General features: G+C 44.2%; 1 protein-coding gene across 3 annotated transcripts in view; it reads right to left on the bottom strand.

The window, feature by feature from the left end:
• The window catches only part of LOC8037504 (cytosolic 10-formyltetrahydrofolate dehydrogenase), a 241410-nt gene that overhangs the window by 51853 nt on the left and 173898 nt on the right, over positions 1-15659 (bottom strand). For all 3 annotated transcript variants that reach the window (XM_042286777.1, XM_042286779.1, XM_042286778.1), the window contains 6 exons: positions 15519-15604; positions 15132-15276; positions 12853-12972; positions 6171-6233; positions 5874-5938; positions 4810-5031 (listed from right to left, as the gene is read on the bottom strand). In XM_042286777.1, the coding sequence (XP_042142711.1) occupies positions 4810-5031; positions 5874-5938; positions 6171-6233; positions 12853-12972; positions 15132-15276; positions 15519-15604 (701 nt within the window). The remainder of the gene's footprint in view (positions 1-4809; positions 5032-5873; positions 5939-6170; positions 6234-12852; positions 12973-15131; positions 15277-15518; positions 15605-15659) is intronic.

The raw sequence follows: 15659 nt of genomic DNA, 5'->3' as shown, positions 1-15659 counted from the left end.
AAGTGTGTCTCTTCTATAGTTAAGTTCTGCAAACTACACGGTTGGCAGGACAAGTGAAACAAACTGTTCTAATATATCTGCCGTGACTGTAATAAACGAGTGTAACCGAGCAACACAGCAGTGTTCCTGTTATTAAATGCTTTTCTCGGTAGTGTGGGTTCACCCGCTTCAATATGTTGGGAAGGGCCGCGGATGTCAAGAGGCTACTACTATAAATTTCTGGCTAAATAATCTTGCATCCAAACACAGTAGACTCTGCAACACCGACAAACGACGCGCACCACGACACAGACAGCATCGGCCGCAGTGATACTCTTTTACTGATGAGGCTAGCGACCTCCACGAGACTTTCCGATCACCTTCCGCCCTCATCTAACGTATATCGGGAGTGGACAGTTAATCGATTAACTTTCAGATTATTCAAGTAATGCTATAATTGCAATTTTTTTTGCCGGTTAATTGGAGTCTTGTGCTGGAGAAAGTCAACAAGGAGTAAACAATGCCTGCTTTTACTTTGACGTCTTTATTTCCTCTCTGACACAAGCTTGCACGGTAAACCCCTTCAGCGTGCTTGTCATTTCACCGAGGGTGATTATACTGTTTAAATAATAACTTTAAAAAGTACTTCATTTTAAAAGGCTTTCTGTGTTCATATTTATGTAGGACTCACAACGTGAAGTTTACAATGGGAATGCAATATGCCATTTATGACATAGTAAAACCAGTGAAAAAATGTGTAGTTTTAACGTCTTTCACGCAATATGACCAGGCAAAAAATCAACATACGGATTTATTGATTGATTAGTCTATTAAAGGATAGCGATCAGTCGGGTTAATTTTCTAATCAAACCACATACCCACTCAACGTTCAATGCTTTATGAAAGCCACGGTTTGTGCGAGATAATAAAAATACGTGGGACCAGCGATTGTATACAAACCAACTCACTAAAGGCGCGTTCCCACCAGCGATGCGATCTAGTCGCGCGATAACTTTCATCGCAAAAGCGACCATCGCGGGCAAAAAGCGACGCGATTTGAGCAGTCGCTTCTCGACCCGACTTTTTTGCGATGCGATCTAGTCGCAGAGCGGCTGAGCCAATCAATGGCGTTCGGAGCGAGAGTTTTCGAGAAACGACTCGCCAACGAAGGCGCTGAACTCGCTCATTGCACACGCCGGTGTGACCATCTAATTTTTTTTGCGATGCGATCTAGTCGCCTCCCGCGACTGCTTATATCACCGGTGGGAATGCGCCTCAAGAATATGGAAGCTTCCGACTTAATAATAATCGCTTTGCTAAATTTATACGCATCGGAAAAGATACAACACAACCTTTAGTAAAAAGAAACGGCGAAAAAAACCTAAAACATTTAATAAGTAACGTCAAGCTCAGCCTGAAACGGGCTTGCGTCATCGAGATCCATGGTTCTGAGCGTGCGCCCGTAGCAGACGACGCACGGCGGTATCCCCGCTTTCGCGCGTTTCTAATTTCGGCCGCACGGTGGCGACACGGTTCGATCTCGAGGCGAATACAGGGTGACGCCGTAAAGGCTAGCACATACGGCCTTACGAAATTCGAATTCCAAACGAACCTCCCCCAGCAATATAAAGAAAAAAAAAAACCTCATAGAACTCATTTTAAGTTAAATCTGCCGAATTGACTTTGACAAGGACAACGTTTTCTTGTACGAAAAAATAAATTAACACTTGGTTTTTCGCCTTCGTGTGTCTGACATTCGTGGAGTTAAAGGGGCCCTCCGGAGCTCTCTGCGATCGTCTGTTTATGTTGTTATATTGCGTAGTAGGTGCAAGTTAATATGTATACAAAGTTTTAGATTACAAAACCGTTTATTAAGCAGATGGCAGAAGAAATATATCGGGACTATTTTCTCTTGGAAGACAATCCCCCACTCCCTGCCCATCGCTAAAACTTGACCGATGGAAATGCTGCATCTAGCGGTGAATGCGAACGTTATATTGAAACACTTTTTAAGCTTGTTGTAAATTAGAGTTTGAGAAAAACGTAAACTGATTGTGGTGCGGGGAACACAGTCCGGAATTATCGCACCAAAACCAGCGAACTATGTTTTCTCCCCGCAAGCTTGTTGCTAGGGGGTGATGCGTCGGCGCGTCGGCTCGTCTGCTTCCCGGGGCGTCTGCAGGCATGCGTGTGCGGGCCACATGTTCCTTCTTCTCGTGGATGCCGACTCCGAAGCCAGCTTTGCGATCCTTTCACGTCAACGAGTCAAACTTTTCCTTGTCATCTGTGGGATGCGACTGCGTATTGCAGTAGCAGCGCGACGTTGCGGTGCGACGAACGGCGACTGCCGAGCACAAAGTTCGGGTTCCTTGACGACGGTCAGCGCGTGTGCGAGAGATTCCTCCGCGGGTCGGCGCTCGGCCGCGTTGGTGACGCGCAGTGACGCCGGAATCCTCCGCTTGCTATTGGCTGACGCGTAAAGAGATGCCCCTCCCGTTTTCCGGGGTCATCTCAGAAAGGGGGGCGTACCGGGGACTTTGATAGCAATTTTAGGAGGGAAATCTGCCGCGCATGACCGTAATTTTATGATTTTTAGGATCCTTAGGGCATGTAGATTGAGTTACCGCCATAAATAGACCATCGCAGAACGCTCCGGAGGGCCCCTTTAACACCAACGCATGAACTGCATAGGCGAATGGGTCTTTCACATTCCAGGGGCTGCACATACCTTAAACTGGGCATGCGAACGTCCTTTCCCAAGAAGTTTCGTCAAATTTTGTTAGAGGTCAACCCAGAGTTGGTGAAATATTTGAAAAGAAGCAATAACGACGGCCGCATATTTTCTGTCCGACACCAGACTGTTCGTTGTCTGCTTACTGGTTTGCGAGTTCGCTCCCGGGTGGCCTGCTAAACACAAAAACGACGAGAACGCCTAGTAGAGTCAGGCGACGGCCAAGATAATCGAGAGAAGTAAACATTTTAAAGAAAAAAAACATGAACGATGACCATCTATAGCAGCAAGACAACCAGTGTTCATACGACGACCATCCGGTGTAGAACACAAAAAAGCACGGCCGCTGTTTTTGGACTATTTTTAATATTTCACCAGCTCTAAGTCTAGCTCCAAAAAAATAGACAATTTCTTTTTTTTTTTTTGCAGAACGGCGTTCGCGTGCCCAGATTTAGCTGTGTACGATTAGAATTCAAATTTTGGAAGACGTGCCAAATGTGCCGGTCTTTACGGCCTCCCTGTTTTAGCGCCCTGTCCGCGGCTTAAAGTGATTTGTTGTATGGAAGTTAAGACAGCAGGAAGTTACTCTGGCCCATGGGGCGTCCGATGTCTCCGCAGTAGATGAGAACTAGCTATTTTCCAAAGTGAAGCGCCCTCCGTGGCTCCGAAAGGATTGCTGGGAACATCCTGTAAAAAATCGGCTATAGCAGACAAGGGAGGCGACGTTGGGTGCGGCGGATGCAACGCAGCCAAGTGGGCAAAGGCAGGCAAGCAACTGTGCTATACCATGTCTGTCTCTGCCTCTCGTCTGTGTTACTTGGTGAAAATTGCTAGAACAAAGAGGAGTATACAGGATATTTTTATCATTTATTGCGCGCCCAGTGCGCGGTTTCTCGGTATATTTGCTAAAGATATAATTGGCCGGTGCAGTACGACCACTAACCTACGGTCGACCACATTGACGAAAGACGTTGGTTTACGTAAGATACGGCAAAAGCATTCAGTACCTGAGCTCTTCATGAAGGACTACGAGTTACGAAAGTGTTACATAGTTGCAACTACTGGGAGTGCTTAATTAAAGGACGAACTCATTTCGGAATTTGTGGGAAACACGGAACACGGAATGTGAACTTTCCCCAACAGGTTCCGTTCTAGCATGGTTTGAAGAGAATCTTGCAAACGTTCTCAAACAGCAACAACGTTGTTGTACAGTTACAATTGTTTAGGTGAAGCAAACGTTAAGCCTACTGTCATATTCAAGTAGTTTTCTATGGGCTCGCATACTAAGTGTTTGCGCATTTGCCTAATTTATGTTGTGTTAATATATAATATTTTTTCAGTGCGCATACAAACAACCGGTGATATTATGCTTTCAGATTTTTTTTTTCATTTACATTTACTTGCATGATTCAGTTATGTGCATGTGTGATGTGCATGCCGCGATAAGCATATCTTTTCTGTCCGCGCGCAGGGCGGTTAACTGGCCATTGCAGCACAAGATGTGAGGTTGGAAACCGTAGACTCCTGCATACATAGTTTTAGTGTGAGACTATAGCACAGCACAGCTCCATAGAAAGGTCCCTCGACCAGGGTTGTTCACTTATCCCTAATTTCAACTACAAGTCCTAGTGCAGTACTCGGATGTCTGTTTGATGAAGACGTAGTCACTAAATCGAAATTCCAGTCCATGATTGCCTTGTAGACGGCGCCATTTTGTTGCCTATTACAAAGCGGTAACAATTGTCGATTGTCACAATTCAAAAATGTCACTTTTTAAGCTTTAAACAGATCTCAAGAAGTTCAGGCAATATTGTTTTTCTTTGTACGAGGGCCGTGTTAGCATTTCTGTAGGACGAAAAAGCGTTTTCTTCGATTTCCGATCATGCTTAAGATAACTGGCAAGGGCGAATTTAAGCAACAAGATAGCTCAAGTGCCATTATTCTCAACCGCAACTTATTCAGTGACATTATGTAGGTCCATTCACGCCTGTTGTAGGCCAATGTCTATTTAGTATCCAACGAACTGCAAACTCATCACTGTGAAACCAAGAAAGCCGAGGTGTCACCGACAAAGTGTGTACCTCTCAGCCGCCGCTCACCCGATGGGCTCCTTGCGCGTGAAGCTGAGGTTCCTCCTGGGCCGGGCGTGGCTCACGGGCACGGTGCTGCCGTGGATCTTGTCGCACCAGCCGGCAAAGTAGCGGAACGTCTCCACGGACATGCCGATGTGCGTCTTCAGCGCGAGCGTGTACACGGCACCAGAGTCCAGGGACTCGATGGTCGCCAGTTCCTCCCGATGCTGGTCCATCAAGTCGGCCAGTCTGTGTGCGCGGTACTAATCAACGACTGATACGTAAACGGACGGTCATCGTATGTAAACTTCGCCCACTTTATACTAAAGCCTAAAATGCTTTATGACGCCTAGTAGCGTTGACGAATGGGCTAGTTTGCAGTTCATTTTAAAGGGGAACAAACAGCGCAGGGACATGGACAGAGTAAACTACTGACTTCCGGAAATTTCCCCATTTGCCCGTTGTTGCGTTGTGCATACCTCATAGCAGTGCATGACAACAGAATCGTTTGGTTATCATGGAAAAATAAGCAAAACAATGTACACAAGCACTCACCAAAATAATTCAATAGAAACTCATCCCCACAAAAAAAGCGAATCTAGAACTTCTCGGTCCACAGCCCGATCTCGACCACCTCTGCGACAGCTGAAAACGTTCTACGTGCACCGGCTACGACGCTGCATGCTTTACATCTCCAACGTGCCTGTTGTCTGCATAGTGCATACCGATGCTGCAGAGGAGGGTGATGGCAGTAAACAAACAGTATAACCTTCACTTACCGAAACGACTCTGTAATATCTTCTAAAAAGGTTTAGACGATCACTCCAGCGGTGCGAATGTTATAATTTTTTTCTGTGTGTTTTTCATGTTTAGCTGGCGCCATTCACAAGGAATGAACCAACTTGCGCAACTTAAGCCCGTAATACGATCGCTCCTTAATGCTCGCATTCCACGCATAATGCATGGGATGGATCATAAAATGGAAGGGAGTGAAGAAATAAAAATCGCTGTCATTTTTGTGAACTAAAAAAACGGGCTCGTTCAGATGGAACAAACTGCAGCGATCATGGCACTAACAGACAGTCACCCACCTGTACATCAGCTTGCCGCGGTCTCTCGCACTCATCCTACCCCATTCGCCATCTTCAAAGGCCGCCTGCACATCAAAGTTACAATGCAATGCAACATAAATTCGAAATTCTTGGCAATTCTAGGTAACGCTCTGAGTACTGGTGAGTTTCATCATATGTTTTCAAATGATATTCATATCGAAATCTATCGTTGTGATTTATACGCGTGTTTTTTTAGCGCGCGCCTAAAGTAGTATCAGTACTCCGAATATGATTTGTTGAAACTCCTTCCTCTCATATATGTGTGAAGATACGCACCTTGGCCGCTTGAACAGCTCGGTTGACGTCTTCGGGTGTGGCGCAATGCACTTTGCAGATCACCTGTAACAGTTGATGGTTGCTGCATTAATCCACATTGCATAGAAATTACGGGTTCTGTACACAGCAAAAGAGCACCTGTGTGGTAGTCAGGCAGACCTTCAACAGAAAAATAGAATATCTTTCTTAAATTAATCCTTGCCTACTTAAAGCCCTCGCTTAAATATAGACATTTTTAAGATAGAGTGAGTAGACAGGCAAACTGGTGCATGTGCAACATTTTGGAAAAACCGGAGAGGACGAACGATTGTGGACAAACGAAAAACGCCTCAAACGTACCTATATACTAAACTTTATTGGCAAAGTCGTATTACATTGAGCTTCCGGCTCAGCAACACTTCCTTTGATTTCCTTGCTCTCAAGACTCTGACTGACTGAAAGTCGTATTTATACCATTTCTCACTCACGTCTCTCGGAAATTTTTCACACGCCGTCGTGACCAGCAGCTATACACCAGCGCAGTGTTTACGAAGAAGCCCGCTTTGCCCACACAAGGTGTGGGCAGTGCGCTTGCGCAGAAACCAAAATCGGGAGGAGTGAAGCGTTTGCGCATGCGCAGTAGCGACAGCAGCGCCACCGCAGTGGCGTGACGTCAGTGAGTTGACTTGGTCCAGACGCAGCCGACGCTATGAGCTAATGAGACGAATCAAGCAGCGTGAAGAGCGCAAGTCGCAGTGCCATTCTGTTCGTGATTGGTTCAGCGATAATAGAACACGTACACAAACATGACGGACACTATGATGGGGCTCTTTTGATGCTCCCTGATTGGCTCATCAGCTCGTAGCATCGGTTGCCTCTGGAGAACCTCAACTCGTACAAAGCAATAGGAACCTTCCCTCCCCCACACATGGTAAAAAAGCAGCGCGCAAAGGACAGGACAAGGAAGACACACATAAGAGAACACACAAGCGCTGACTCGCAACTGATATTTATAAGAAGCAAAAGAAAACGAAGTTTATAAATAAAAAAGAAAGAAAAGGACGACGCACAATACATTCGCGCCATGATTATTTACAAAAATGTTAATAAACTGCGAAAACTTAAAATCTACAAGAGCACACATGCAGGATATATCTCAGGTCCAGGTAACACCTAGTCGTTAAAAGGACTGTCTAGAAAGAGCACTTCCTTCTCATACAGCGTTATCGATGGCTTGCTGACAGAACACGTCGTTAATGTTGCTATATGGTACGCTTAGAGGATTTCTCTGATAGTCCGATCTGGAAATTTTCCTCAAATTGTCGTTTGTTCAAACGTTAGTGTGCATTGGCAGGTGTGACAATGAGGTGGACGGTGTCCTCCTACGGTGGCATGAAGGGACTAGCAGTTACAAATTTGACTAAAAACCCCGACTGGGACGAGAAGCGATGGACAAACACAAAGCCTCAAACATGGCTGAAATTTATTCGACAACGAAAGGGCTTATATAGGCATTAACTCCTGCACAAAACACTATAGTCGGTGACAGGTCAAGAACGAAGTGGAAGCTAGCTCCTCCCACCTCTTTCCACTTCAGCAGAGCGTACGGAGGAGAGGAGGTCGCCTTCTCTCCAGCGTCCGCTTTGCCAAAGGGGAGAGGTGGGAGGGGCTTCCACTTCCTTCTTGACCTGTTACCGACTATAGATACGAGAAAGAGAGAGAGAGAGAAGTGGGGAATCCCGTGCCACAAACACTACAACAAAGCAACCTTTGCGATAGAACTGAGAAACAGTGACCTCCTTTTTACAATAAAAACAAAAACAAATCAACCTTTACAATAGAGATGAGTTGCAGTGACCTCCCTCATATACTAAGAACAAAAGACAATTTTTTTTAGTGTCCCCATAAAACTCAAAAAGGAAGACGTTTCAAGGATCACTCGAAGCTTACACTTTTCTGGCGGAAGCCGGAACACTAAAACAGAAAGGAGACAACGCACCAAACGACCAGGAATCCAACACAAAGTGAATTGGTCTCGATAAAACTTAAAATCGGACAAAAGCAACCAAAACCCCTTAGGACGCAACAAAACACTTGACCCAACGCGCCAAGGCATCACATTTGTAGGAACTTTCTCTGTTCTGTATCCGATGTGAGGGATGGATTATTTACCGCTTCCTATGATTTATGATTGCTATAGATTCTTTTATCAAATGTTCCCGGTCATCTTTATCTGTTAGGACGATTGTGGTTGAATCCCAGCTAGGTAGACAAAGATTGCATCCAACTGGATGTTTTGACACTTCCGAATATGGATCTTTGTTTTTGACACAACGTTCGTGTTCGGTGAGACGATCTTTTATATAGAGCTTGGTATGTCCTATGTGGCATAATCCGCAATCAAACAAGATCCTGCACACTACTCCCGACACGGAACTGACTTCTATTTCCCTGTGTTTCTTAGCGCAACCGGCTCTGGCGGAAGCAAACTGAGTCATTCGAATCAGTCTGTAATCAATTACTGCTTGTGGCACGGGATTCCCCATTTCTCCCTCTCTCTCTATCTCTCTCGTCTGTAATGTTTTGTGTAGGAGTTGATGCCTACATAAGCCCTTTCGTTGTCGAATAAATTTCAGCTGTGTTTGAGACTTTGTATCTGTCCGTCCCTTCTCGTCCCAGTCTCGGGGTTTTTAGTCGAATGTTTAACCACCAGCAGCTCGTTTGCCCCCTAACCTTTTGCTCACTAGGACTAATCGTGTTCTCGGAGGCGGTCGTTGACACACGGGCTAGACTGTCCTACATAACTTCTACCACACGTAAGGTGTAATTTATGCACAACACCCTCTGTGCATGAAACGAATTGTCGCTGATGTCGCTTCGTGCACCCGAATTTTGAGCGCTTTTCTATGTTTGAGAGCACTTGAGGGCAAATTCTGGCCATCTTTTGGGGGACTGAAAATACCATCGGGACCTCACAGCAATTGGCCACTTTTTTTTTCAGATTGTGGGACATTTTGTGGACGTATGCAACCACCACCAGGAGACTCATCCGCTCTTTGGGGTTGTTTTACAGCGCATGCTATCAGCTGCCTGTTTCCGGGTTGAGTGGAGTCGCCGTTGGCGTCGGCATAACCGCGTGCGTTGCATCATGAAAATAATGCAACCGGGAGTAACCGATCGTTGTATTATAGGAATATTTTCCCGCCAAACTTAGCGGGAAAATATTCGCAAAATTTCCCCGCTACATTTAAGGGGAGATAATTTCCCCGCTAAGTTTAGCGAGAAAAGTTTCGCTTAATTTTCCACTAAATTCAGCGGGAAAAGTTTCGCTCAATATCCCGCTGAATTTTGCGGGAAATATTTCTCAAAGTGTCCCCGCTAACTTTAGCGGGTAAATGTTTTCAAATTTTAGTGGGAAATTAAGCGAACATTTCCAACTAAATGTGAGCGGAGGAGGAGGGGGATACCCTCCCCTCCGTACCCTCCCTCCTCCTCAAGGGCTAAGCTCTAATTTCGAATTACAGGAAATTGTAAACGCATTTTCTTTTGTCTCTTCTCATTTAACCATGCTTAACAAGGACCCCATAACCTCAGTTAAAACTTGTGGAAATCTTGAAGGCAGCAGGCGCTCCAATTAAGCTTTAAAACTATCTTTTAGTTTGTTGGAACATCATTTCAGTTTTAAAGTTGGTTTTAAACTAGTTTTAAAGCCGTTGATTGCCAGGTTAGTGTAGTGTATGATATTCCGACGACCTTGGGTTATCGTATATGGGGCAGACAAAACGGCGCTTAAATGACAGGCTTCTTGGTCATATCAGGGCTGTTAAGAACAGGTCTCTGAACTCTAAGATTGCTAAACACGTGAAAGAATGCAATGATCACTTGCCTGATTGGGGTTGCACTGTTGTGTGCAACCCCAATTGTGCAAAAAGAGTCATAAAGGAGACGATCAGGGTTGCTTCGGTAGGCAATTGTGTCAGCTAATCGTTGACCACACTGGATGGGGCAACCCAAAAGTTTCTTTGCATTTGTATTTTTTTTTAAGGAAATGATTTTATTGTTTATGTCGCCTTATCGAGCATCAGGTGGATCCTTCGTACCGATTGCGAGGGTCACGCCGGGTTGGTCTTTGGGTGAAGGTAAACCAGCAAATAAGCAAGACTACAGTTTCATTAACGGAATATACGAGGGCACAATATTCGATAAAGTGGCAGAACAAGAAGTTTTGGGCTTATTGCTTTCTAAGGACCTACCATGGAATCGCCATGTAAACAAACTAAAGGCTGATTTATCCCGGGTAAGAGGATGCATTTATAAATACAGAATTTGATATCTACTTGGTGAAAACACACATTGCATTATTCTTTATTCTACTCCAAAATTAGTTATGGTGTTCTGGGCTGGAAAACGACGACAGCGGCGAATTATATTAAAATTTTTCTTTTGCAGGAAAAGATCTTACGAATATATGAAAATTATAAAGGTGACACCCAGAAATTTCGGGGCACAACCACTCTTCATCACAGTTGGTCGGCTTAAGGCAGACCAAGTATATTATTTAAGATTTCAACTATGGATACATAAAAACTGACTTTACACCACACCAGCAAACAGCCTAAGTGCATGTCCGATGCCGTCCATAAGAACCAACTATGGTCAACAAACTTTAATTTTTCAAACAACTAAAACTCTAAATGTAACGGATCTGGACCTTACCTTTAACAACACGTCCCCTGGTTTTAAAAGGGATTGCAGAAGTTTCTTGGTTGGCAATGAAATCGCATTCTCATTTGGATAGTGTATTGCACTAAGAACATAATCACTAGGTATGGCTAATTTCACACATATATATTTTCATTGTACAACTTCATGTGAACTTGGTGTTGATGCTGATATGTCGGAGGCACAAAAGATTGCATTCTAGTTTTTTTTTTTGTTTGTTGTTACTGACTTCGGTTTTTCACGACCAACACTTACTGACGTTTATAGTGTTTTTTATCAAATGAATGTAGTGTTTATTTCCCCTTGTTTTTTATCTTGTTTTATTTTAATTGTATAATGTTTTGTAGAATATGTTACTGCCTATGTAACTATTTTGAGCTGCTGAACTTTAGGGGGCAGAGGCTTTGTCAGGCACCACGCCTTTATCTCTGCCCCCTATGCGGCGAACCCTCGAAACAGATAAAAGAAGGAAAAAAAAATGGAGGTCAAGATCTACCGTAGCTGACGGTCACGGGGTGCTTGCAAATTTGCCGAGAGACGTGAGTGCGAGATAGTATAAATAAAACTTTGCCAATACATATTGGTAGCTGCACTTGAGATGTTCTTTGTTCGTACCCTTTTTCATCCGTTGTCAAGGCTTTTCAAAAATCTGTAAATAGTTTTGGCTTGCATATACGTTTCAATAAGCATTGGTATATTCAAACTTGACACCATGAACTAACGAAACCAACCTTCAGTACATAGTTTAATGTACTTCATAGTCGGTTTTAGGGATCTATCGAGTCTTATGGATGAGTCATGGGTGATCTCGTATAATAATGCCATGTTTTTAAAGGCTGAATACGGTGCAGAACGTGAACTCGAAAAAGATGGTTACAAAAAGTTATTATAAATGTCTACTTATTTTATGACTGTTCAGTGATAGCCAACTCCTTGACAAAAATAACAATATTAATCATAACTACTCATTACATTCAGTAGACTTAGTACTTCAAATGATGCCTTTTCTTTTCTACGCTTGACTTTTTTTAGGATTTGTAGACTTCCTTCCTGAAACCCTACTCAATATAGTCGTGTCAAGGTTTACAAAGTGAGTTTAAATAAAGAAAGTTTTAAGCCCGAGAATTCGAACGCCAGTTCCGAAATATTCCATTCGAGAATATTAAAAGTTTTACACTTCAGGCTTACAGATAATAGATTATCTGCATTTACTCACATTCTAAGCCTAATAGAATCTGGGGCTTCGGACTGCCTACCGAAGGCCCATCCAAATAGGATACTTCAGAAATCGTCAGACGACACGACTCTGACATAAGTCGTGCGGCAATCCGCTTCTTTCCGTTTGTTTTGCCGGGGGGGGGGGGGGGGGGGGGGAGTTCCCTCCGTCAAATTTTATGAGTACGGTCATCACATGGGTTCGGACAGCCACTCACAAGCTATGTTGGCTGTCGGTCAATCGCTCGTGGCCTGCTTTGTTCTTCAGCTCCAAAAAACGGGAAAGGGAAGGGCCATGTTCGAAATCTTGCCCAAATCGATCCGAGCTACTCCGGCGGGACGTGCCACGTGATGAAACAGATAGAGCGACGCTGGACGCGGGTAGGTTTTCGAACGCAAAGCTACAAAACCCTTACCCTAGAGTAAGATCGAGTAAACTTTGGAACACGTCCGAGGATACGAGGGCCCGCCAGACAAGATGAACGACAATAGCAGGTGGGTAGGACGTCAAGTCTGTCGAACACCGAGGTCACCAAAAAGCGGGGGAACCGAGGAGGAAAATCGTGATGTTTGCTCGGTAGTGTTCAAACATATATCGGACTGCCCGACTGCCGAACGCTTCAACTTCCACGATTGTTTGACGGAGTCGTGTCGCTCGCCTCTCGATTTCTGAAGTGTCCTGTTTGGGCAGGCCTTAACACGGTCAAAGAAAAAAAAAAACAGATATGCATCTTTCTTGAACTGAGAAAAAGAAAAAGAAACTCACGCTTTCGTCCGTTGGGTTTACGATGTCCACCGTTTTCCCCGAGGAGCTGTCCACAAACTGGTTGTTGATGAAGAGCTGCGTGGCAAAGCTCACGTCCATGCCGTTGGCTTTTACCACCACCTGATCGACACAGAAAATCAACAGTGGCTCCATCAGCTGCTCGTTCGCGTTAATACCCTTTACTTGAAAACCAACCCTATTGCCCGTGACTAATAAAACAATTAATGAGGTTACAGGTCTGTGGTTCTTTTTCGCCTATACTGCGCTCGTTAATTATTCCCCACAGACTGTGAGGTTTTCTACTCATCTCATTCTGGCTATAGCGGGACGGATTACGAAGGTTCGACATTGAGTAAACGTTTTCTACACACTTTCGGAGAAGAAAAATTATAGCATTTTTCGGTCTATGAGTCAACCGTTTTATAAGTCGTACCCCCTTTAGACGGCCGTTTTTCCGGAAAAGTTGGTATATAAGTCGAATATTTTTGAAGACGCACTACTCTCAACTGTCAGTGCGACAAAACTGCATTAATAAGCCCACATACACGTATTATGATCGCGATATACGGACAAACGTGAGCTGTAGTGTCTATGTTCTCACCAACGAATCAAACGAGAAATATAGCTCCTGTGGCAAATGTCCACCGTTAATGTCCATGCTTATTTTAAAAGGTAGCACACAGAAGTCGCGCCACTGTATAAACCGCACCGATGAAAATCCGGGAAAATAATACGCGACTTATGCACCTTTAATTACGGTAGGTGAGACATTTCCAACTAAAAGTCAAGAGAATTTTTTCTTACTTTCTACTAATCCTGACAACGAAACTATTAAATAAAAAAAAGAAGTTAGCAGAGTCAACAAGCAAGCAAAATCTCAAAATTAAAGGTCTGAAACTAAATGTAGAACGGGACGCCCTAACAGATCTGATACAACGATGGAGAAGACCGTTTATCCTTAAAAACCCAGAAAATAAAAATAGTGCCGCACATTTTGTGCCACCCTTGCAACCAAAACATTTTTATATGGCCTATAGATCCACTAGATAAACAAAACACCAACACTGCTCACTAACTTAAAAAAACGGCTTCTTGAGAAATACAGCCATCATTGGCAATGCCGCAAGTTCACAGGCATCCGTTTTCCGCCATTTTGGAAGAAAATATTTCACTGGAGAAGCGTTTGTTGAATGTGTCTTAGTGGAATTTTACCATTGCGTAGCATTTGTCATTTACGTCGTTTTTGTTTCTTCAACAAATTTCTACAAAGATGAAATGAAGTGGTCATAAAGGCAGTAGTTTCTAGCTATTATATTAATTCGAGGTAAAGTTATTCAAAGCGAACAATTCTAATAATTAGTCAATATATTTTATTTCTGTGCAAGATGCAATGCACCAGCAACGCACGGCCGCCCCAAAAAGCTGCAGCGCTTATAGTTTCTGGAGTTGTAGCGATATTGAATGCACTCAATGCGCACGTTGACACCGGTCTTTATGCATGTGCTGTCATGGTTAAAAATAATATAAGAACTACTTAGCTGCGAACCAGGCAATTTTCACGGCGCCTCGTTTATCTCATTTATCGCGATAGATTTTATATTTATGAGTCGTCACAGATGGCACCTTTCTTACGCGACCTTTCTAGTTGCCATCTGTGAAAATAATTTTTGTGCAATAGTGGGCCTTCTCACAGTGCTAGCGCTAGTTAAAGGTCAAACACAATATTGCTACAAGAAAATATTATATCACACCCTGCCGCTCCTCCGGTGAAATTATTGGCATCGCGTCGACTCTCCTGAATTTGTAGAAGGGGTCGCCACTCTGTGATAAATCGTTGGCAGTATGACTTTCGCGTTATAACTGCAACCATGGTCTTCTGATAACAGGCAATCTTCATTTATTCATTCGGTAAACATATAACATAATGCAGCGGCCAACTAGAATTCTCTAGAAGTTCGCACTGCAAATGACTAAGGGTAAGTGTTTCATGCTGTCATTCCCATGCAATTGCCACGGGTCATTTGTTTAATAAGAGCAACGATTCAAAAGATGCGCCGTCCACCGAAGGGGCGAGTGTGTCACCACGTCTAAGCGGGGGCATACATAATATCACCCCACGAAATACCCGTAATAATCTCGCCGGGGCAGTACCACCGATTTCCGCCAAATGGACCAGCAGGCTCCGGAAGACACGCGTTCCGTTGTTCTTTGATACTTATTTTGACCATGACACAAAACCAGAAGCCAGTGCCTTTCGAGAGAGGCGCTTATACACGTACGGGGTCGAAGACGAGCGTGGGAGTGCCCGAACCTCCGCGGCTGCGCAGCACCGCCGTCTTGGCAAAGTCTTCGAAGACGGTGGACATGTACACGTCTTCGTTTTCAAGAGCCAGGCCACAGCTGTCCTTCACCTCCTCCACAAGCCTGCAATGATATTAGTGAGTCAACCGCGTATCAGCGGCGATATACGAAGAGACAATATGTGCCTTATTTCCCAGACATCCCGAAACCCAGATATGCTCAGAAGACTCTTCGCACATCCGGGTAACTTACCTCTTTCCGCCCGAGTGCCGTGGACACTACTACTGATTGTGGGCCCAAGTTCGCTTTGTTAAACACTTCTTTTGATTGTAATTTTAGTTTATTTGTCATTATGTGTATTTTACCTGATGACGTCCATGGAACCAGCGCCGCATTTGAAGAAATCTGTCTCCTGGTCCACATCGCAGCGGAGAATGCCCTTCCAGATGCCCTGCCAGAAGGGAAACGCGAGAGTGTGTTAGAGTGCAATAAACTTTCTGGTTCAC

This window comes from Ixodes scapularis, unplaced genomic scaffold (assembly GCF_016920785.2).
Source record: "Ixodes scapularis isolate PalLabHiFi unplaced genomic scaffold, ASM1692078v2 PGA_scaffold8__174_contigs__length_109621045, whole genome shotgun sequence".
NCBI lineage: Eukaryota > Metazoa > Arthropoda > Arachnida > Ixodida > Ixodidae > Ixodes > Ixodes scapularis.
This window is presented reverse-complemented; position numbering and strand designations above follow the sequence as displayed.